We start from the raw sequence: 21,937 nt of genomic DNA on the forward strand, positions 1-21,937 counted from the left end.
GCTGACCGGTATAATCGGAATGATATTTTAAGGATTCAATCGAAACGTTTCAAGGATCAACATTGAATGGAACTTATAGTTTAAGGATGTATGATGCAATTAACCCTTAATAATTTCACATTACTACTGTTTTTAACATTTCAAATCATACTAAATAGAGAGCAAATAACAAATGGAAAATGTTTTATCTCAGGGAAGACTGTATTTATAGGTCATTCATTGTTCCTTGCAAGTTAAGGAACATCCTCATCACAAACTTTTAATGTGTGATTCATTATACAAAAGCAATAGATGTACCACTAAAAAAACCCCAAAAATGGCATCTGTTTCGTTTCGTTCTCGTACACTAATATCGACTTTTCATTTCATTCTCGTACACTAATATCGACTGTTTCAGACAACACTAAAGGCTGACTGTATGGTGGAAGAAAATCTTGATGCAATGGTCTGGGTGGCGAACTGTTGAATCTGCTTCTTGGCATCTGAAAACAACGACCAAACAAGTATTTTACCGTTAACATACGAGCTGGAAAAAAAAACAGCGGAAAAACGGGCAACAAAAACATTGAATAGTCTGTTGGATCACATGGTGCATTCTTCGGCACTCGAATCTTAGCACCTATGATCGTAATAACTGAGGTTCATCATCAATAATCTCTCAAACTAAACAAAGGGCAGAAAGGAATCAAGTTCAAAACTATAACCTGACACAGACCGAGAATACATGCAGAAACAAAAACAAATGTATGAATACCTATTGGCCGGTTTACACCAAGCGGAATCACTACCCTGATGGCTGATCTTATGCAAACTGATAACAACAATCATGCAGCCAAATGACCGATAAAAAGCGGTATATGTTTTGCTTCTCTTTTAAACAATCATACAGGCTAGTAATGAACTTCTGGGAAATACTATCTTCCATCAAATATAATAGATTTAGACTCGGAAAATCTTGTCTCGACTTAAAATTGTCTTGGCATGTTAAATTATTCTAGACCAATTCCTAATTAAGTAATAATCAGCACGCCATTTCCTGGTATAATTCGATGCAATAGCATAATAATTTTGCATAAGACAATTCTTGAATGAATAGCTAGACTAAGGCTAAAAATCCCACTATACCGCATTCAACCAAGCACCGTAATTATAGTACATAAATCTACCTTTCTGGCATTTGGTGAAGCCGACGATATTTGCAATGTTGAGAGTCAAACAAACTCCGATAACGAGGAGATAATCAGCCTGAAACCTTATGAGAGAGAATATTCCAAGCACAATCCAGGCCACTGCCTGAAGAATTAAAGAATGAATTAATGAATTTGATCATTTGGGACACAACCTTACCTATCTCCACATAGTAAGCCATGGGGATAAACTTACTGAAAGGTAAAGGGTCCACCAAAATAGCCACGAATCTTTCTTGTTCATCCGGGCCAATGACTAAAACAGACAGCAACGATATGCAATTGAGAGACTTGATAATGTTAAATCTAAAAGATATATGTATGGTTCGATTAAGCGAAGCGCTAACCTCTTGGTCAAGACATTCAAATCTCCATACACTCTCACCGAGATCATTAATTTCGTTCCACCACCTCAAACCAACCAATATACGGCCACTGACATTCTTAACCACCCAAAAATCAAGAGCAGAAAGGAGGACAGTCACCACAAATATGATCACAAAGCTGTTGAAGAAGAGAGTGGAAAGAATGTAAAAGGCCAACGCCGCAGCCTGCAGTGAACAAGAAGCTAAACATCAATGCAGAGAGCGGTGTATAAATCCGATTCACCGGATCAAGAAAATTAGATCCACGAAAACAACCGACCTTGAAGAGAACATGAAAGAAACATGTCTTGGGGTTGGCATAATTTTCAACAGGAGGCTGCACAACAAAAAATTCCAATCATTATAAAGAATCAAAACAGCACTCTAACCACCAACAGGGGTGGACCAAGGGGTGCTGCGGCGCGGTCACACCACTGGAAATTTCATATTCACATATAGTTTAAGTATTTTCTTTGCATTTTATAAGTTCACACCCCTAATTTTTTAATATAAATTCCTAAATTCGCACCCGCTAACATACAATACAATCCTGCATCTGCCCCTTACTACCAACCAAATAAACAAATGGATCTCGATTTAATAACATTTCTATCTAGTTTTCATGTCACCATCTTTCTTGAACCAAAACATTGAGGCTCTTCGCAGTACAAAATTGGATCTTGTGATCTACTTTAAACAGCCTAGAGTTTCTTAACAACATTTGTTTACAAATTGTTAGTTTTCATCTGTTTTATCATCAACCAAACAAAAGGGTACCCTTCAAATCTCTAAAAAGACTCGATCTACCAGTTAACCAATCAAACCACAGCATCGTACGTAGAACAAGGAGTTACAAAATCAAGGATATTTGATAAACTAGCAAAAATTAAAATTGAAAGAATTATAAGAGAGATAGATCAACTAACCTGAGCGAAGTCCATTATGGGAATATGAAAGAATTTGGAGATTTTACAGGGATTCAGTAAAAGAAATCGACTTCCTTTTTCCCTCCTAAAGACTCGAGGGATTTTTTTCTGGGAAACTTTTCTCGAGTCAGTTTTGGTTTTCTTTTGTTTATAGGATCAGCTGAAATGAGGGATATTTACGCAATAGGTCCTTAATATTTCAGGAATTACTTGGATTTATCCTTTTTCCACCAAATATTATAATCATGGAGCTTAGTATACAAATTGGCACATGAAGTTAACAAATTTTCTCAAATTAGTATCTGTAATTCTTTTTTCTTAAATTAATATTCGATTTTTTTTCAAATTGGCATTTATGTTGATGTATCACTTCAATCATCAATTAGATAGTTAACATAATTAAAATGCTGATGTGTCACATCCTATTAGCTATTGTAGTGTCACATCAGAATCATGTACCAATTTGAGATTTTTCTAAGTTTAAATATCAATTTGAGATAAAAAAAATAGGTATCAATTTAAAAAACACAAACTTTATGTACTGATTTGTATAATAAGCCTAATCATATCATTCATACAAAATATGTTTATTTATTTTTTATTATGTATTGACTAGTATTTAAGATTCATCTTGATGATTTATGTTTGAATTTCATTATGTATAAATATCATGTGTAAATTTTCAATTACCTCGAATAGAGATAAATCAAGAGAAAATAAAATTTATGATTTTTTAAAATATAAAATAATTTTTTAAAATATAAAACAATTTTATAAACTTGCTATTATACTTTATTTTTAAAAAAAAAACATTATTTTTAATACTTGCATTAATTGTTAACAATGTCTTAAAATAGCCCCTCACTTAATTTGGTATAATTTGAAATTTGTAGTTTTCTCTTATTGGTAAGTCGTTCATTTTTTTTTCTTTTTGTCTTTGTTGATCGGTAGCACTATTAACTTTAATGTTGGTTGTCGACTGCATGTATTCTTTATTGTCTTTTTATTTGCTATTGTTTTTTATTTTCAATAAGTCTGTCTGTATGACACGTTTTTTATATATTTATAACATGTTTTCTTCTGTCTTTTGGCATGTTTTCTTTTGTCTTTTGGCATGTTTTCAATCGTTTGACCGTTGTTTTCGCTTATTTTTTCTAACTGTTGATTAGACATCGCCACAACTGATCAATGTAACACTTATCTGTTATATTATTGATCTTTCATGCTTTGGACCTTCAGATTAGATTTGATACCCGTTATGCGTTCGTTGATAGCTTTTCACGTCGCTCGAGTCTGATTTGCGGTTTGTCGGTGACCTTTCAGTATTTTGATCTCATTTTGTGGTTCGTTTGTCGATGCGATCACATATGTTTGTATCTATCTTTATTAGAGTTTTATTGGTTAGAATTTAATATTTCCTTGTATGGTCCTTATGCGATCTTAAATTGCTAGTTTTGTTTCAACGATTATAGGAAATTATCTTAATTATGTGCTTAATTTACGATTATGATTGTAAATTTTTATTGTAATTTAGGGCCTTTTCTATTTTGAATAAAATTAGTGATTTCTTAAAAAAACAGTGTATTAAAATATTACAACTAAATAAAAATGAACGTCATTTAATTAATTAACTTTTCTATATTTTGTAAAATTTATAAACATTTTCTCAAATATATCAAGTAACACTCAAATAGATAGTATAAAAAGATACTCTACAAACCGGATTGTATTTAGAGATGAGTATGGGTAGGGTTTTTTGTCCACCCGACCCGACCCGAGAAGAAAGAACCTTCCACCTGAAATCTGACCCGACCTGACCAAAATAATATTCTACCTATCCGAACCCGACCCGATATATCTCTTAAAACCCCGACCCGAAATAATAATAAAATATTATTTTTATTCAATGAAAACAATGACTTAATTGAAAAAAATAATATATAGAGGGGTATTATTGTAATTATTCCTAAATATATAAGTTAAAATTATATATTTTTGGGTCGATCGGGTCGGGTATTTTTCACCCTAAATATGGACCCGAAAATCACATTAAAAAAACCTTGACCCGAACCCGAATTTTTTTATTAAAAAAACCGAACTGATCGGGTCGGGTTCGGGTCCCATGCCCATCCCTAATTGTATTGGTGTCATCTATTTTATTTAGGGTTTAGAGTATAAGAGTTAGTATTTAAGATAATTCAAATATACCAAATAACACTAAAATAGACAAAGACATTATTATAAAGTCTGAATTTAACACAATCTATATATTAAATAATTTTTATTTTTGGATATACATTAGAGACGATTTTTATCGTATTAGAAAATTTATTTTGTCTTAATGTCATTTGTGAAATTATTATTTTTAATTGATATATATATATATATATATATATAATAGTAATAAAAGAAATGTGGAGGACATAGGGTGATAGAAAGTCCAATAGAACGAGAGGCTGTGGATGTAACCAAGATTGTGGTGTGGTGGGACGTTGTCTTATCATCGTCGCTTATTGTAAATGGCCATAAAACATGAGCCAATACCTCACCACTCAACCAAACCGAAGGCAAAGGCATGGCAAAGCTGGTGGTGTTGCAGCCAACAAAGCAACCTCCCATCTCCCTCCTCTCCTCCTCTCTCTCCCACTTCAATGGCACCAAACTCTCCCAAATCCAGGTATATATATATATATATATATATATACATGTTGGTGGTAACAATGTATGTTATGTCGGTTGGAGTCAGTTCACCCTTTTTGATTTAGATAGGGAGTCGTTGTGATAATGAATAGTTCTTCCCGCTTAATTAACGGCAAGACCTCCGCCTAAACTGGAAGGAGTTAAAACCGTCTCCCACTGAGATAACATAGATTGTTACCATCAACAAATTCATATTCTATTAAGAGGTGATCTCTAGTGAAAGTGGTTTCCTCTGGTTGCAGTACAAAAGAAAGGTATGTCAGCCAAAAGGTGCATTGCATGTTGTTGCAGCATCCAGCACCAAGAAAATCCTTATAATGGGCGGCACTCGGTTCATTGGTGTGTTCTTGTCTAGACTCCTAGTCAAAGAGGGTCATCAGGTTACTTTGTTTACTAGAGGTAAAGCACCCGTTACACAGCAGTTGCCTGGTGAATCAGACAGTGATTACTCTGATTTTAAGTCCAAGGTATATTATGTGCCTTGACAGCTTCAATGATTGTGCTTCCCGGTTGACGATTTAAGACTAATGTGAGTGATTTTTGGTACTAGATCTTGCATTTGAAAGGAGATAGACAGGACTTAGTTTGTCAAGTCCAGACTCTCTGCTGAAGGCTACGATGTGGTGTACGACATAAACGGTACTCGTCTCGTGCTCGTTCTGCATTTTGCTTTTCCATGAGAATAGATCTGTTTATTGATACCTTTTTGTACGACTTTCAGGACGAGAGGCTGTTGAAGTTGAACCCATACTGGATGCACTCCCAAATCTAGAGCAGTAAGCTTTAAAACCATTGTTTTGTTGAAGCTAGCTAGCAACTCAGTGTATCAGTTTATAAGTCTAAAACCGGTGTCAAAACGTTGACGATACCTTGATATTTTCGAAGCTTTCTAATGCTCTGCTAATTCTCAGGTTCATATACTGCTCCTCAGCTGGCGTTTACCTCAAATCTGATATTTTACCACATTGTGAGGTAGGGATTGTCAATTCCATTCATGTTTCATTGACATTTGTTATGTACATGTATGATCGCTTCTAACTCGTTGGTGGCCTGGAGATAGGTTGATGCAGTCGATCCGAAGAGTAGGCACAAGGGAAAACTTAATACCGAGAGCTTACTCAAGACGAGGGGTGTTAATTGGACATCTTTGAGACCCGTCTACATTTACGGACCTTTGAATTATAATCCGGTCGAAGAATGGTTCTTCCACCGTTTGAAAGCAGGTCGCCCTATTCCGATTCCCAACTCCGGAGTGCAAATAACCCAACTCGGTCATGTCAAGGTTAGTGGAACCACAGCACCGCTACACATGCTGGTATATGCTATTTAGGCTGCAAATAGAAATTTATATGATAATCCCTTGCAATATCGGAGAAACTTCAGGACTTTGGCAACGGCTTTCGTCCAGGTTCTCGGTAACGAAAAAGCCAGCAAGCAGGTGTTCAACATTTCTGGCGAAAAGTACGTCACTTTTGACGGATTAGCAAAGGCGTGCGCCAAGGTAATTCAAACCTTTTTCCATTGAGAAGATAAGAGATTCATTACTGAAGTTGTTGTTCTTCATCCAGGCTGGTGGATTTCCTGAACCTGAGATCGTTCACTACAACCCGAAGGAGTTCGACTTCGGTAAAAAGAAGGCATTCCCATTCAGGGATCAGGTAACTCTCAACACAAATTTCACTAAAAAACTTTAGACAAAATCATTTAAAGAAATTGAGAGACATTGCCAAGACATTACAGTAATCTAAATAAACATACCTTGTATTTATAAGACATCATAACCACTTTGTTCATATTTCCATATATTGCAGCATTTCTTTGCATCAGTTGAGAAAGCAAAGCATGTGCTGGGATGGAAACCAGAATTCAACCAGGTGGAAGGGCTCGCAGACTCTTACAACCTAGATTTCGGAAGGGGAACATACAGAAAGGAGGCCGATTTTACGACCGATGACATGATTCTGAACAAAAGTTTTGCTCTACAGTCCTAGGCAATTTGTCTCATCGTCACTTTTAAAATTTTCGCCTTTTCACGTTGGCATATAAAATAGTTAAGCAAAATGTTTCTATCTCATGTTAATATAAACTACATGTACTGTTCTTGATCAATTTGGAATGTGGAATTGTAGCCATTCATGCACATGCAATAGCATCAGTCCCTTTCTGGCATATCTAACCTTCTAAGGCGTAACTTTCAAAAAAAAAAAAACCTTCTAAGGCATACTATTGGAAATGAAAACACTACACTTGAATCATAACAAACACAAAGCATCTAATATAACAGTATTGTTTAAAGATGTCGACAACATGGGAGTTGAGGCGAGGAATATACACTGCACCAGAATGAATAAATCTAACGGATTTGCCGTTTTCGTATGGCAGCAAAACCGAACAAACAGATGCATAACACTCTTATTTCACATGATATACACTGTATAAGCTTTCAGCTATCATTTGGATGAGTGGCGATGGAAAGAGACAAGTCACCTATTTTGTTACCTTTTTCAGTCATCAGCCCATCGAACCCCATGTTTAGCCGAAAGATAGTACGAACCAACCGGACCTCTACCTCCGAGCTCGTACAACTCTGGTGCCATACTATTCTGGTCTATCCATTGCAGAACAGGTGTGATAATACTCCAAGCAGCAGCAAGCTCATCACTTCTCAAGAAGAGATGGTTATCACCATCAATTACATCAAGCAGAAGATGCTCATATGAATCAGGCACCTCGACGTTATACCTTTAGTATAAATACAAATTCGTAAATGTAAAAAAGACGCGCAAGTTGATGTCAGTGTCGAAAGTTAACAAGAGAAGGGTGCTCACTTGTCCTTATAAAGCAAATTTAACTCAGAAGCATCTAACTGCAACCCTAACCCTGGGATTTTATTGTTGATTTTCACTAGGATAGCCTCGTCAGGTTCGTCACGTAAAATCAATTCATTAGTGGAAAGGTCAGTATTATGTTCGATGCGCTCACGATAGAGATTTCCAGGAACAGAATTAAATTGAATACGTATCTCCAATCTGCATTACATAAGCTAATGTTGGTGAGCAAGTTAAAAAAGTCATATATTCATAGATCTTACCTGTGTTTGATGAGTCCAACACCAGCTTTGATCATGAAAGGTACACCATCCCAACGTGCATTATCGATGTATAAGGCAGCAGCGAAAAAGGTAGGGGTCCGGCTGCTGAAACACACATCAACCTTGTCTCGAGAAGTAGCTTTATACTGACCGAGAATCACATCACTGGGTTTCAATTCCCGAATTGATCGGAGAACCTTAACCTGGAAGGACGCTTCTCATTGAAAAATGCTATGAGCTTTGAAATCGTGTTAATCACACTAGAAAATATCACTACCTTTTCATTTCGAATATCTTCACCGTCAAGACTTATAGGTGGTTCCATGGCTAGCAATGCTATAGTCTGGAGCATGTGACTGTGAACAATGTCCCGAATGACTCCATAACCATCAAAATACCTGTATTAAACGATGAATGCAATTAACAGGATGACAAAAAATTATTTATAGGATACAAAAGGACGGAGAAAAACATTTATGACTACCTTCCTCTTGGCATACTCAAGTCTTCTGATAAAATCACCTGCAAAAGAACGATACAAAGATGTAAGGAGCAGACGGCGAGTTCCTAAAAGCAAATTTAGAGTAAAAGAATTTGTAACATCACAAAGCTTACCTGCACATTACGGATGTATGTCCGACTCCATAATGGCTCAAAAACTAGATTTGAAAACCGTAATACGGTCAGGTTTTCAATGAGGTTCCTCCCAAGGAGATGATCTATCCTGTAGTAAAAGATGGATTTAAATTGTAGTAATGGAAACATATAAATAAAATAATAACGGATTGAACAGTTTGATAACATAGAAGGATCAAAAAACATGCTTGTCCACCTGTAAATTTGCTTCTCCTCATACTTAGAGAGAAGGGATTTCGTAAACAGTTGAGAAGACACAGCGTCGAATCCAAACGGTTTCTCGATTATTATACGATTCCAACCCTTCTTCGTTTGTGCATTATCGGCAAGAGAGGAAGCAACGTCCTGAAGCGCTTCATGTGGAACAGAAAGATAGAATATCCTGTTTGCCCGATAGCCCCCCTGAAGTAGGTAAGCTGTTAATTATCAACTTAATAGCATACATTTTGAACATTAGAGTTGAAAACTTCTGGTTTTCAGCATTGCTTACTTCAATCTGCTCCATTAGAGAATTCAGCTTGGACATCCCTTCTTTGTTGTCATAACCTCCATTAAGGTAGTATGTTCTACTAAGAAAAGCATTCATCTTGTCCCCACAGTCTCGCCTGATGGAGGGAATTAGAAAAAAGAGATTAGGATCCAAACACCTTTCATATATGTATACCTATCCATAAAATAAGCAAATGCAATTATGGTTTTCTGAGCTCTAACAGTCAATATACTTCGAAAAATTTATCGAAGAGAAATCAGTATGTTGAAATCCAAAACAAGTTTGCAGGCTTTAGTGTTACACACCAGTGACAGCCAGGCACCACCATCTTTAGACATAAGCAACTAGTTTTAAAAACCTTCTTACATGGAATAACCTTCATAATGCAGCTCTAGAAAGCATATTCAATTATAAAAACTATGAATCTCAATAATATTTAATAAAAGGTTAAGAATTGAAGATGAGGATTTCAAAGAGGGGGATATTGTAACATTAGCGAGGACCGTACTGATGATCAATGCGGCAAGTCAAAGTTGAAGCGATGAGGGATCTCAATTCTTCATCAGTCAAATCCTTTCTGGAATAACCGAAGATACCGACATTCTGCAGTCAAGTAAAAGGATAAACTGAAGAATGAGAAACACTGATCACAGTTACTTAGTCCAATGGGAAAGAAAGAGCTCAATTCTTCTATTGATCCTAATTTCTAGAGTGCTCCGAAATCCACTATGTCCTAATGATGTGATAAAAATAAAGTCTGCAAGAAAACAAATGAGGCATTTGATATTAGAGTAGAACTACCTCCGGAAGAAAACCGCTGTAATATAGAGCAAATAATGCCGGAAAAATCTTCTTCTTGGCAAGCTCACCGGTAGCTCCGATAACAGCAATGCATAAAGAGGGTCTTCCATGATTATCATCAACATTCAAATTCAAGGAACTTGTTCCGACAGGAGGCAAAGTATTTTCCTTTGGTTGTGAAGTTGTTCTCCTGTGTTCTTCGGCAGAACCTACAAATGTCAGAAAGTCAAAAGAATCACAAAGGTACTAATATGATGAAAGAAATCAACTTCAAGAAAATGTATTAACAAAATGTATCTTCTTTTCTTTTCTTTTCCAACCGTTGGACAAGGATATAGTTGATGCTGCTTCCGAATATTGTTCACCGTTCTTTGAAGGATTTTCCGACTGATCCTTGTCTTGATTTCTTATTCCCTTCAACTCATGTGCACGTACATGCTGCCGACGGTTCAGCCGCTTAGGTATCCGTAGCTTCAAACCACGAAACCTCCAGCAGAAACTACCGGCTCCTCCATGGAGCACAAGCCGACTGCCTCTCGACAATCGGAAGTCATTGGCTGCACCCTACATATACCATAAATAACTCACTGGATGTACTCCTACATACTAAAATCTGTTCTCTAACCCAAAAAGGACAGATAAAAAATAAACCCATTGACCTGCAATTCTCAAAACCTGTCATAAGGACCAACTGTGTAATCTTAAGCACTTCCTTTTAAATGTACATAAAATCAAAGGCAGCATCGTTATACCTCCGGAGGCATAACTCCTCTGAGGAGACAATTCGCCCACATGCTTACGAAGACTATAGCCAGAGAGACTCTCCCATAAAGGAAGTCCTCCGGCCAACCATAAACTTCTGATAAGATCTTACTATAAAGACCAAATCCATTAACTCACGGCTGCATTTATACACCTTGTTGGCCTATGAATAATAATGATGATTCTAGACCTGACACTAGCATACACAAGGAGTCGGTATATAAACCCGATGAAGGGTATTCTTATTCTGGAACTATCTCTAAAAAACACATTACATCTCACAATTCTCTCCTACATCTCTAAAATCAATATTACCGGTCGGACGCCGTCTAATTACCGGCTCTCCACTGAAATCAGAAGGGATAAATCGCGGTAACCGGTACACTCCTTTTGTTCCATCAACAAGGATCAAGTTCTGTCAATCCTAAAGTTTGATCCTATATGTTTAATATGACCTCTCCGATCAGAACAACTGAACCCTGAACTAATCTACAGATTCTTAATCAATAAATGAAATTAGTACAAGGCAAATAATAATTAATAAACTTTCAATCAGAATCGCATGCACGAGATGAGGTATGATAGAAGCTTACAGGGAACAGAGAAATGGATGAAGCGATTGAAGATTCTGGGAAAGTGAGCGAGAAAAGTGAAATTGGAACATGCATCCTTGTAGTTTTGAGCGTGTAACTTGTAGTGGAATAGATAAAACTCTATACATGTACTTGATCGAAGTAAAGCAAAAGGTACAAGATGAGTGCAGCTGAGGTGGAGTAGTTTTGGTTGCAGAAGATAAAAGAAAAAGGGCCCGAGAAGGTAGTGAGCAGTAAATTCAAGTCCAAGGGTTAAATAATGTGTTGGTTATTGATGTTCTTTGTCGTCTTCTTCCATATCTTTCCCCATTATGTATAAAGAAGAAGAAAAAAATCATTTTCTGTAGTGAGATTGCATTGGTTGCATAACTGTGAGTTAAACTACCGAATTGATCACTTTTATTTCATAAGCGGTCAATTTTGGTCTCTGGATTTAAAAAGTAGTATTTTAGTCACTTATATATTGATTTGATATATTAGTAAAGGCTTAAATATACAATATGTGTCTAATGTTTATTTCGTTCTAGTTTAGTGCCTAACATTTCATTCCTTTACTCAAAATAGGTCAAGCCATGATGGACCATTTGTTTTCTTCGTTAAGTGACACGTGTTACAATCTCGTAATTTTGATTTTTTTTAAATATTGAAAATATTATTATATTTATATAAAAAAACCCTTATTTCTTTTAAATTAAAAAAAGCCTCAAAATCCTTAAATCCTAACACTAATTAATCGTTGTCGCCCTTTCTGGCTTCGACCACCACCGCCGATGTAGTCATTGTCATCATCCTAGTTATAAGTCGTCGTACTTGTCGTTGATTGGTCGTTGATTGGTTGTCGAAATCGTTTGGGATAACGATTTTCATCATAGGGTTCGCGAGGTATAAAAAGTCGATTCGCCGTCAATCAATCGTTGATCAATCATAATTTCATAGGGGTTTTGATCATCGGGGGAGGTGAGGTCGAGTGGAGCTTCGTCGACTGCAAAGGGCGGCGGGCGGCGTGGGTTTAGGGGTTGAAATGAAGGTTTTCAAAGTTTTGGGGTTATTATGAAATTTACGTGTTTTTTTTAATATATAAATTTTTTAAATTTTATATAATTTTTTTAAAATTATCGAATTGTGACACGTGTCACTTAATGGAGTAAATTAACAGTCTATCACGGCTTACAGTTGGTACATAATGAAACGTTAGGCATTAAAACGAAATAAATATTAGACACTAAACTAGGAAAAGAGACATAGGTTGGCACCTTTTGTATATTTAAACCTTTAGTAAAATGGGTTAATTTTTAGGCTTAATATAAAAATAAGTGTCCAAATTATACTATTTTTTCCGAATAGGTGCCTACAATAATTTTTGACCATCCAGGTGTCTAACATTACAAACGTTACAACTCTAGATGCCCGATCTGTCAACGGAGTTAATTTCCTATGTTAAGTGACACGTGTCACAATATGATAATTTGAATTTTTTATATAAAATAAACAAAAATTAAAAAATATTTTTTAAAAGAAAACACATAAAATTTTAAAATAACCCCACAACATTCAAAATATTCATTTCAACCCCTAAACCCACGTTAACCGCTGCCCTTTGTCATCGACGAAGCTCCACTCGACCTCACCTCCCCCCATATACCAAAATCCCTATGAAATCGTGACCTATCGACAGTCAATCGACGTTTTATACCCCGTAAATCCTAGGATAAAAATCGCGATCCCACGTAATTCTGACAACTAATCGACGACAACTATGGCGTCGTATAACTAGAATGATGACAGAGACTACGTCGGCGGCGGCGGCGGTCGTGGTCGAAAAGGGTTGTGGCGATGGCTTAGTATTAGAAATGGAGATTTTAGGGATTTGAGATTTTTTGTAATTTAAAATAAATTAGGGTTTTTTTTAAATATAATAATATTTTAAATATTTTTTAAAATATAAATTTAAAAATTATCATATTGTAACATATGTCACTTAATAGAAAAAACTAACGATTGTTACGTCATGAACACTTAAAGTAGACTTGTTTGAACGTTAGGCACCTAACTTATCAAAAAATACTTTAGGCACTTATTTGGACAAAAAAATGCATAGTTTGAGCACTTGCTTCGGGATTAAGCAAAAAAAAAAAGGATTGGTTATCAACGATAAATGAACAATAATTTGATTTGGTTTTGAGTCAAATTTAGAACAGTGTCAGCATAGAGAAAGACTTTAATTCTAAAGGTAAACATAAATTCGAAATTTTATTTCAGTTTGCCTTATTTTCGTGAAAAAAATAATATTATCAATGATAATAATTATTTTAATAAAAATATTATTTTAATTTATTTGATAATTATTTATTAGTTCTTATCATTTCAGATAAAACTATTTTGAGATAATGAATTCTATTCTGAGTAAGATAATTAATTATTTGGGTGTATATTTATTATGTTTTTATTTCATGTTAATTTACTATTTAAATATTATTACACATATTTAAATAATACTTTCATATTGAATATATTTTATTAATATTATATTTATAATGTATTTAATATTATATTTTAAATATATTGTTTTAATGTCTAGCTCATTAAATAAATATTGATTGAAAATGTTCGATTAAGACAAGTTAAATTTGATTTCGGTTTGAACCTTGTTTCTTATACGATAATTTAACTTGTAAGTTTATCATAATTGTGGTCATTGTTTTTCGTCGGGCGGGGAAGAATGATAGTACAATTTAGGGTTTTTTGAAAAGATTTTTGAAATTTGAGGAGTCGTCATCAATTATTTTAAGGTGCGATCGAAACACCATAAAAATCGGATAATTTTAATACAACATTTTATTATTATTATTATTATTATTATTATTTTATCAAAATATCAAGTTTTAGGGTCTATGAAAACCAATAAATAGGTTCGAGAGTCAGTTACGAGTGGAGAATGATTAGCATCCCTATATCGCCCAAAAATTAGTACTTAGTTGATTATCCTACATTTAAAATTGAAAATTTTGAGTTCAAACTTTATATAATTTAAAAATCATCATGGATGCAAAGTTAAAAAGAGTATTCGTTTATTAAAGTTGATAGCCTTCACCCCCAAGCATGAATGCGGAAGATCAACTATTGTGCCCAATAATTGGACATTGTCTTGATATTTTAGAAAGCATGATGCAGTCTTGAAAAGGATGTCGACCTATTTCGGGAATCACCAGTAGTCACCCATTGAGCATATTTGCGGGAGATACTATTGACTCCTTAATTGCCTTAGATTTTAAAACAAAATGCAGTCAAACAATTGGTTATGAAACTTAATTATACCTAACAAATTAATTATTTCCCTCTAACTTAAAGTGTAAATTATAAAAGTTTAAAGGACCTAGGGAATTAAACCTAAAAGTGTAGGCTCTAATATTAACCTAATAAACTTTAATTAATTATGGAATATCCGAATAATTAAAATGGAGCCTCGAGCAAAAGCGAGTGCCAAATTAAAAATCCACCTAAGTTTAAAGACTAGTTTGAAACAAAGTTTAAAATGAAGGCTCTAATTATCCAAATTAATTATATTAATTTTTAAAAAAATCTAATTAAAAGTTTAAGGCCAAAATGTAAGAGAACTAAATTTAGGGACCTAAAAGTATAGAGACCTTAGTGTAAGTAAGTTAATGTAAAGGACTAAATCTATAACTCCTAAAAGTCTAAGGACTAGCCAATAATTCAAGTTTCTAATAATTGTGTTAATTAATTATTAAAAATAAAGGGATTAAAATAAACAAGTTTTAAAAATTAATTAATGATTAATAATTTGGGATTCGAACAAACGATTATAGTAATCGAGCATTTTGTGATAAACTATAATCGAATTGTTCCCTAATTAAGTCTAATGTGAAACTCTAAATTATTATTTACTTAAAGATCCTAGTTTACAAACACACTCTAAAAGGCTAATTAAATAAATATAAAACAACCTACATTTTAAAATATCAACCAACTAATAAAAATTTAAAATGCACAAAATAAAATAAAATAAAATAAACAAACAAATAAAATAAAGTAAAATAAAATAAAGCACACAAATACGAATTTCAATCAAGGTCTAAGTAATTAAATACCATAGATTAGATCGTTTTATTATTAAATTGCAAGGGCAAAAATGAAATAAATTAAGCATGCAAGGACAGGACTAGGTTAAGATAAATTAAAAATTAAGCAGTAAAATCAAAACAAAATAAATATAGTAGTGACCAAAATATAAAACACATTGAACTATAGGGATTAAATAACAATAATCTATTTTCAAGTCTAAATTAAATAAAAATGCGAAAAAAAATCAACCCAATAAATTTAAAATAAAACAAAATAACCATTGCAGGTGACCATAATGCAAAAAAATTAAACTTAGGGGAACCTACATGTGATTTTCCTTAAACAGATGGCTAAATCGAATAACATGCTAAAAAGGATGACTAAAAACCTAATTAGACTCTACTTTAGTGACAAGACATAAAAAACCTAAAATATAGGGATCTTTCGATGATTAACCCACGACCTAATGACCAAAATGTAAAATAACGCTAAAGGTATAGGGACCTTAGCGTGATTATCCCAAAAATACAAAAGCTTAATATCCCTCCTCACATCTTCGATTCTACCCGAGAAAACCAAAGCCAAACCTAAAGTTTTTTCAGCTCCTCCCCTCTCTCAAAACTCACGGAGGCTGACACCTTCAAAGGAGCCAAAATCCGCGCCCCAGCCACCCCAGCCACCCTATACGGGAGGCCACTCTCCCTCGGTTATCGCACGTCGAGGCGCTGGACACCCCAACCAGCGCAACCCCTCGCTATATCAAGCCTTCCCTTTCCTTTCTTAGGCCGAGAAGACCATATCTCTCTCCTCACACTGCCGTGACCGACCCCTAGAGCCAACCAACATCCACGATGGCCAAAACAACCAAAACCGGACCCAAAACCGGACCCAAAATTGTTGAAACGATTTTCCCCTAAAGAGTGCGAGATTTTAAAACCACACCATTTTTAATTATCCATTCATGATTAAATTTTAATTAAAAGTGAATGTGATTTAGAAAATCTTTCGTTTCGAAATTTTTGGAAATTCCTTTACGATAACAAAAACACACGGTTCGAAGAGTCTTCACTAATCATTGATTAGGGTGTGATTGTGCACTAAAAAACGTTGTCATTTTAAATAAAAATCATTTTTAATTAAAATGACAATTTGTGATGATAATTTGTGGTATGCGTTATTAGAAAATGAGTTCGGGAGTCGATTACGCGTGGGAACGGATTAGCACATCCACAGCGCCCTAAATCGGTACCTGATCGATTAATTAACGTCTCTGCAATGAAATTTACAAGTTCGATTTTAATTTGGTTTATGATCCCCGACAAAAACAACAACATACAAATATTAGAATATTCTAAAGCACAAAAATAGATTAAATTGAAATTACCCAGCCTTTTAGAAAGATAAAAAATATTTGATTATTTAAAAATATCGATATCAGATCTTAGATGAGGTATAACAACATTTTCTCGACAAATTTAAATAGCCGAACATTTATTCGTCTTTCATTCCCAAATTTTAAAGTGATGAACAAAGTTTTAGGTGTCACTAATGGGATACACTTTTAATTCAAAATCGTTAAAAGTATGCCTCTAATAAAATAAGACAATACACTCTTAAAACAATTTTAAATTAAAAAAAGTATTATCCTTAATCCAATTATGTAATAATGTCGAGTTATGTACGTGAGTCCATCATAAGAAATTAGCTGACCATATTCCCATGTGTAATGGGGTAAGGGGAAGGTAGGATAGTAGGCTGTCCCCCAACACCAGGTTGAGAGCAGCTTTCGTGGGAGACATCCGATAATTAGAATTTATGAATTGCCCACCGTGAGACTCGATCACACGACCACAAGGTTAAGAGCCTTACGCTCTAACCAACTGAACTGGACAGGCAATTACGTGAGTCCATCATACATACTACTAAAAAATATGGTATAGCAAAGATTAATATGAAAAACAAAACTATGTAGACTTTAGGTAAACTAAGCAGATAACAATTATTGATTCGGGAAGCGAAATGTGGCAACTGTATAAATTAAAAATAAACTGATACATAAGACTGAAACATAATGCACTCGAAGTCTAAGGTCAAAAACAGAAATTCCCAAAAATGGTAAACCAAGGATTAAGCTGAATAATTACTAAATTAATTAGGGATTAAACAAAAAACAAAAAAAATAAACACGTAATTAAAATCAATCATGCTAAATAACAAATAAACAGGGGATTAAAACATAAAAATAACTAAAATAGGAGGAGCATTAGCAGAACAAATAAAACAAAAAAAAAATCTGGAAAATAATAATATTAAGACAAATGAAACAAGTCAAATTCAAAAACAAACTTATACAGGTGACTAAATTATAAATGTGCTAAATTACGGGGGACTAAAGTATGCTTTTGTAATTTTTACAAATCTAAAATATAGTGTTCAATTAATTTGCATATTTACCAAATTAAGACAAAACAATTAAACAATAAACGAAATAATCCCCATAAGGGACTAAAATGAAAATACGCAGCCAAAGTTAAGGGTATGTAAACAATTTACTCTAAATTTAATACATAAAACCTAACTATAAGCTAACCCTAAACTGATAAGCCCTCAGCCGCACTTCACTTTTAAATCCATCCTCTCGACGAAACCATAACCATGGCCACCGAAACCTCTTCTCAAGAAATCCAACGTTCGCCCGGTCGGTCGCTCACCAAAGACCATCATCCTCTCCGGCCACCTTCAAACCAAATCCGACGAAATGCCTAAACTATTCTGAGTAAACTAAAACCTCTGTTTCTATTCTAACAGACCCTAAACAACTCTAAAGCTTCTACCTTCTCCACTTTGATGACTAAAACACGACACCGACAAGTCTAAGGTAAACACTCTCTTCGCTTTCTATTTTCTCACAAACGACCGAGATTCCAACAGCCCTAGAACTGAGAATTCTGGCCATTGAACGATGGCCGATCGACCTTCAGTCACCACCAAACGAAAAACCACAATCCTAAGTGACCAGACCCTAACATAACCTCTCTAAAACTCTCCAAACCGACGCCTCCTTCAAAACCCAGCAGAACCAAAACCGGCGATGCCTTGGCCACCAATCATCGGTAGCCATCCTCACTTCTGCCGACCCCAACTAAGACCGAGATAGCCCCGAAAAAACCCGAAGCAGATTGAGTAAGCCCCCCTTCTATTCTAACTCCTCGACCAAAACCTAAGGTCACTCAAAACTCCCTACACGTTGGCCGATTTCTGGCCAAAAATCGACTCCACTCTCCCTTATGCACATCTATGATGGCCTAAGAACAGAACCTAGAGGTAAACCACTTTCCTTTCGTTTTTCGTTTTTAAGTTGAGTTCTCTGGTATTTTTTAGTGGTTGTAGTTCGATTCTATAAAAACTCATTTTTCCTTTTTTTCTTTTTCTATTTGGTTGCCTTCTATTCTTCCACCGACACTGCCAAGAGTCTTTACGGACGAAGACTCCGACGACAGGTAAACTCGTTACTCCCCTGCTTTTCTTTTTATTTTTTGTTTTGATAAAAGAAACCCCAAATATAAACTAAACCATAATACTATCACACTAGCCTCGACTACATTCCTATACCCGAAGGTAAACTCGACTTATCCTTTTTATTTTGAGTTTTGTACTTACTTCGAAAGCTATTAAAACAAGTAAAAAATGCAATTGTAAATGATAATGAAGAAAAATATTGCATGAATTGGATTTACTTTGCACTGCTTTGATTCCTTGAAAAAAGATAGCCTTGTGTTTACATTAATCTTCGAATGGGAGGAAGAACTTCTTATGCACAGTCTTTTTTCTTGATTTGTTGCTTTGTTGTGTAAAACGAATGGGGAAGGGTTTTTCGTTGATCGCCTCTGGTGATGGTTGACCGGTTGTCCCCCCTTCTGCTTGCTCCAATGGGTCCTCCTTTTCTATATTTTTTTCACCGAATCCTTCTTGTCCTCTTGTTGATTTTTATTCGCGTTTGGTGATATTTGGTTGAGCAAGTATTGACTTTGATAACATTTTGGGTGGTTGATTTTTTTTTGCTGTGGATGATTTGTGGAGTAGGCTTCATGGTGGCATGATTGACGGCAGCAGCTAATCGGTTCAATTCTGGATTCGGATCCGATCCGATAGAGTTGTGGGTCGGGTCTTATAATTGGGCTCAGCTGGTCAATTGTTTGTAATCTGGTTTAGGCTCAGTTGGGCTTGTTGTAAAGCCTGCAAAAGTTGCAATAAATATTAATAATAATAATATTTTTTAATATTTTTTTAAACCCGATAAAAAACGGGTGTTTACAAAAAGAATCTCCCCGACACCCCTCTACCTCCGACGAAACACGACAGTCAAGTTAAGTTCTTCCTCCATCTTTCCTTTTTATTAGCATTACATTCGAATGACAAAACCCAGCATGCATGCCCAGAATGAAAAATAGAACGGCGGTGGCTAAATACCTTTGAGTTTGGAATTTTTCGGTTCCTTTTTTGATTCCAGAAGAATTGTTGTTTTACATTGTTTTTGTTTGGGTTTTATATCCGTTTTACAGTAGATATTAGCCTTAAAAAATGCTCAAAGAAAAAAAGAAACTAAATGACTATTTAATCAAATATTAGACGTCTTGCACCTTTCGTCTCTTTCCCGTCAACTACGGGTCACTTGATCACACTTTTGTTACATGCACGACTAATCCCTAACCTTCCTTACTCTGTCGAGTAATTTCAGTTCATAGCTGCACTATCGCCTAAGCATAGCTGTATTATATGAGATTAGTTCTCCGTCTCCCCTGACCTCAGTCTGGTCTGTAGCAACACAACCTGAAAGGAGAATGGTTGATTTTGATTTTTTTAATTGCTAGTGTTATACAAATGCTGGATATTTTTTAAGTGAAATCTCTTTATATGTTTTCTATGAAGCTTTTCCCCCTTAATTGCCTTGTACAAATTAGTTACTCCCTAATCTAGACGATCATATATTTAATTATGTTGCCTTCATGCCATAATTTTTTCTGGCCCAGCAGGGCTACATTTAATTGGATTTTGGTGACTGCAATCTTGGCGCCTCTTTGCTTTGTGCTATTTTCTCTCTTCAAAAAGAGGGGAACAGTTGGTACAGCTGTTGGATAGGTTGAAAAATGTTAAACTTTCCGAGTTTTTGGAAGATTGTCTGCTGTGGAATGTGTCGGATGTGGGGTTGTTTTCTGTTAAAGCATGCAAGAAAGCTCTTTCTATATCTAACGATGTAACGTTTCAATGGAGTAAATATGTATGGTTGGGTTTAGTTCCTCCTAGAGTAGAATCTTTCCTTTGGCAGTTGTTCCACAAAAAAGTTGCGGTTAGAGTTGAATTGTTGAGAAGAGGGGTTCCTTTAGGGGGTAATATTCTCTGCCCTCTATGTAACCAAGGGGATGAAACAATCCAGCATCTTTTTATTTCTTGTCAAGTTACGTGGGAACTGTGGAATAAGATTATAGGATTCTGGGGTATCCGACAAGCTCTTCCGCAAGACCCTCCATCTCTGCTCAGTTCTTGGGCTGATATGAATCCTAAATCTGCTATATGGAAGTTTATTCCGGGGTAGTCTTTTGGTCAATTTGGAAGATGAGAAATGAGATTATTTTTGGAAAAAGAGTTGGATAGATATCATTGTTTCTCACGGTTCGGTTAAGGTTAGCCAAATGGTATATAGCAAAGTATCCCCTAATCTCTATTCAGGTGGATTCTTTAATTGTTGACCCTTCTTTGGTGGATAATCTAAAAGTGTTCAAAGACCTGAACAGGATGGGGAACTGCTGGAATCCCCCTCCTGGAATAGGGGGTATCCTCAGAGATTGGAATCGGGTTACACTTGTCTCATTTGCAGAATCTGTAGGTCCTACTTCTACCATTCTAGCTGAGTTGAAAGCTATCAAAAAAGGCATTGATCTATTTGTTTCTTCACAATGGGCTTCGAAGGGCAGACTAATTATTGAAAGTGATTCAAAGATAGCAGCGGATTGGATAAAAGACCAAGCGATAGTCCCTGTTTTCATGTCAAATCTTGTCAAGGAAATTGCTTCTACTGTTCTACTAAACAGGTTATTGTTAGGTGGATTCCTAGATGCTGTAACTCAGAGGCGGATAAGCTAGCAAAGGAAGGAATTGGGTGATTTATTATGTTGTTTTGTTTGGTTCGTAAGTTTTACAGGAAAGGTCATATAGGAGTGTTCTATGTTTTATGTTCTATGTAGTTTGAAAGACTGTTCTTAAGGCTTATGTAACTGGTTATTATCAATAAACTGATGCACTCTT

The 21,937-nt window shown here is 35.2% G+C and overlaps 3 protein-coding genes, 1 long non-coding RNA gene and 1 pseudogene across 8 annotated transcripts in view; 2 read left to right on the forward strand and 3 right to left on the reverse strand.

Moving 5' to 3' along the window:
• Positions 1-169: 169 nt before the first annotated feature.
• On the reverse strand, positions 170-2,573 carry LOC120167156 (Golgi apparatus membrane protein-like protein ECHIDNA). Its single transcript, XM_039176243.1, has 6 exons — positions 2,479-2,573; positions 1,833-1,889; positions 1,535-1,738; positions 1,384-1,443; positions 1,167-1,293; positions 170-482 (listed from the first exon to the last, which is right to left on the reverse strand). The coding sequence occupies exons 1-6, from the start codon at positions 2,491-2,493 to the stop codon at positions 394-396; spliced, it is 552 nt and encodes a 183-aa protein (XP_039032174.1). The 5' UTR covers positions 2,494-2,573; the 3' UTR covers positions 170-393.
• Positions 2,574-4,983: 2,410 nt separating this feature from the next.
• Positions 4,984-7,349, forward strand: LOC120167161 (annotated as a pseudogene).
• On the reverse strand, positions 6,075-20,705 carry LOC120167164. Its single transcript, XR_005520014.1, has 3 exons — positions 20,695-20,705; positions 18,667-18,670; positions 6,075-6,423 (listed from the first exon to the last, which is right to left on the reverse strand). It is a non-coding gene; the product is annotated as an uncharacterized LOC120167164 (long non-coding RNA).
• Positions 6,722-11,772, reverse strand: LOC120167157 (inactive glucose-6-phosphate 1-dehydrogenase 4, chloroplastic-like). 2 transcript variants are annotated; one of them, XM_039176246.1, is made up of 13 exons: positions 11,552-11,772; positions 10,517-10,760; positions 10,197-10,405; positions 9,904-9,998; positions 9,396-9,510; positions 9,102-9,307; positions 8,885-8,993; positions 8,754-8,791; positions 8,547-8,667; positions 8,270-8,472; positions 8,007-8,207; positions 7,678-7,920; positions 6,722-6,866 (listed from the first exon to the last, which is right to left on the reverse strand). In XM_039176246.1, the coding sequence occupies exons 1-12, from the start codon at positions 11,624-11,626 to the stop codon at positions 7,683-7,685; spliced, it is 1,854 nt and encodes a 617-aa protein (XP_039032177.1). In that variant the 5' UTR covers positions 11,627-11,772; the 3' UTR covers positions 6,722-6,866; positions 7,678-7,682. The 2 variants fall into 2 exon arrangements, with proteins under 2 accessions (XP_039032177.1, XP_039032176.1); XM_039176245.1 differs by lacking the exon at positions 6,722-6,866 and having other exon boundaries at positions 7,426-7,920.
• LOC120167158 (F-box/kelch-repeat protein At1g57790-like) overlaps positions 18,252-21,937 on the forward strand; it is a 45,010-nt gene continuing 41,324 nt past the window's right edge. For all 4 annotated transcript variants that reach the window (XM_039176255.1, XM_039176257.1, XM_039176258.1 and 1 more), the window contains exon 1: positions 18,252-19,134. The gene's annotated coding sequence lies outside the window, so the exon portion shown is untranslated. The remainder of the gene's footprint in view (positions 19,135-21,937) is intronic.

Source organism: Hibiscus syriacus, unplaced genomic scaffold, assembly GCF_006381635.1.
Source record: "Hibiscus syriacus cultivar Baekdansim isolate YM2019G1 unplaced genomic scaffold, ASM638163v2 tig00111671_pilon, whole genome shotgun sequence".
NCBI lineage: Eukaryota > Viridiplantae > Streptophyta > Magnoliopsida > Malvales > Malvaceae > Hibiscus > Hibiscus syriacus.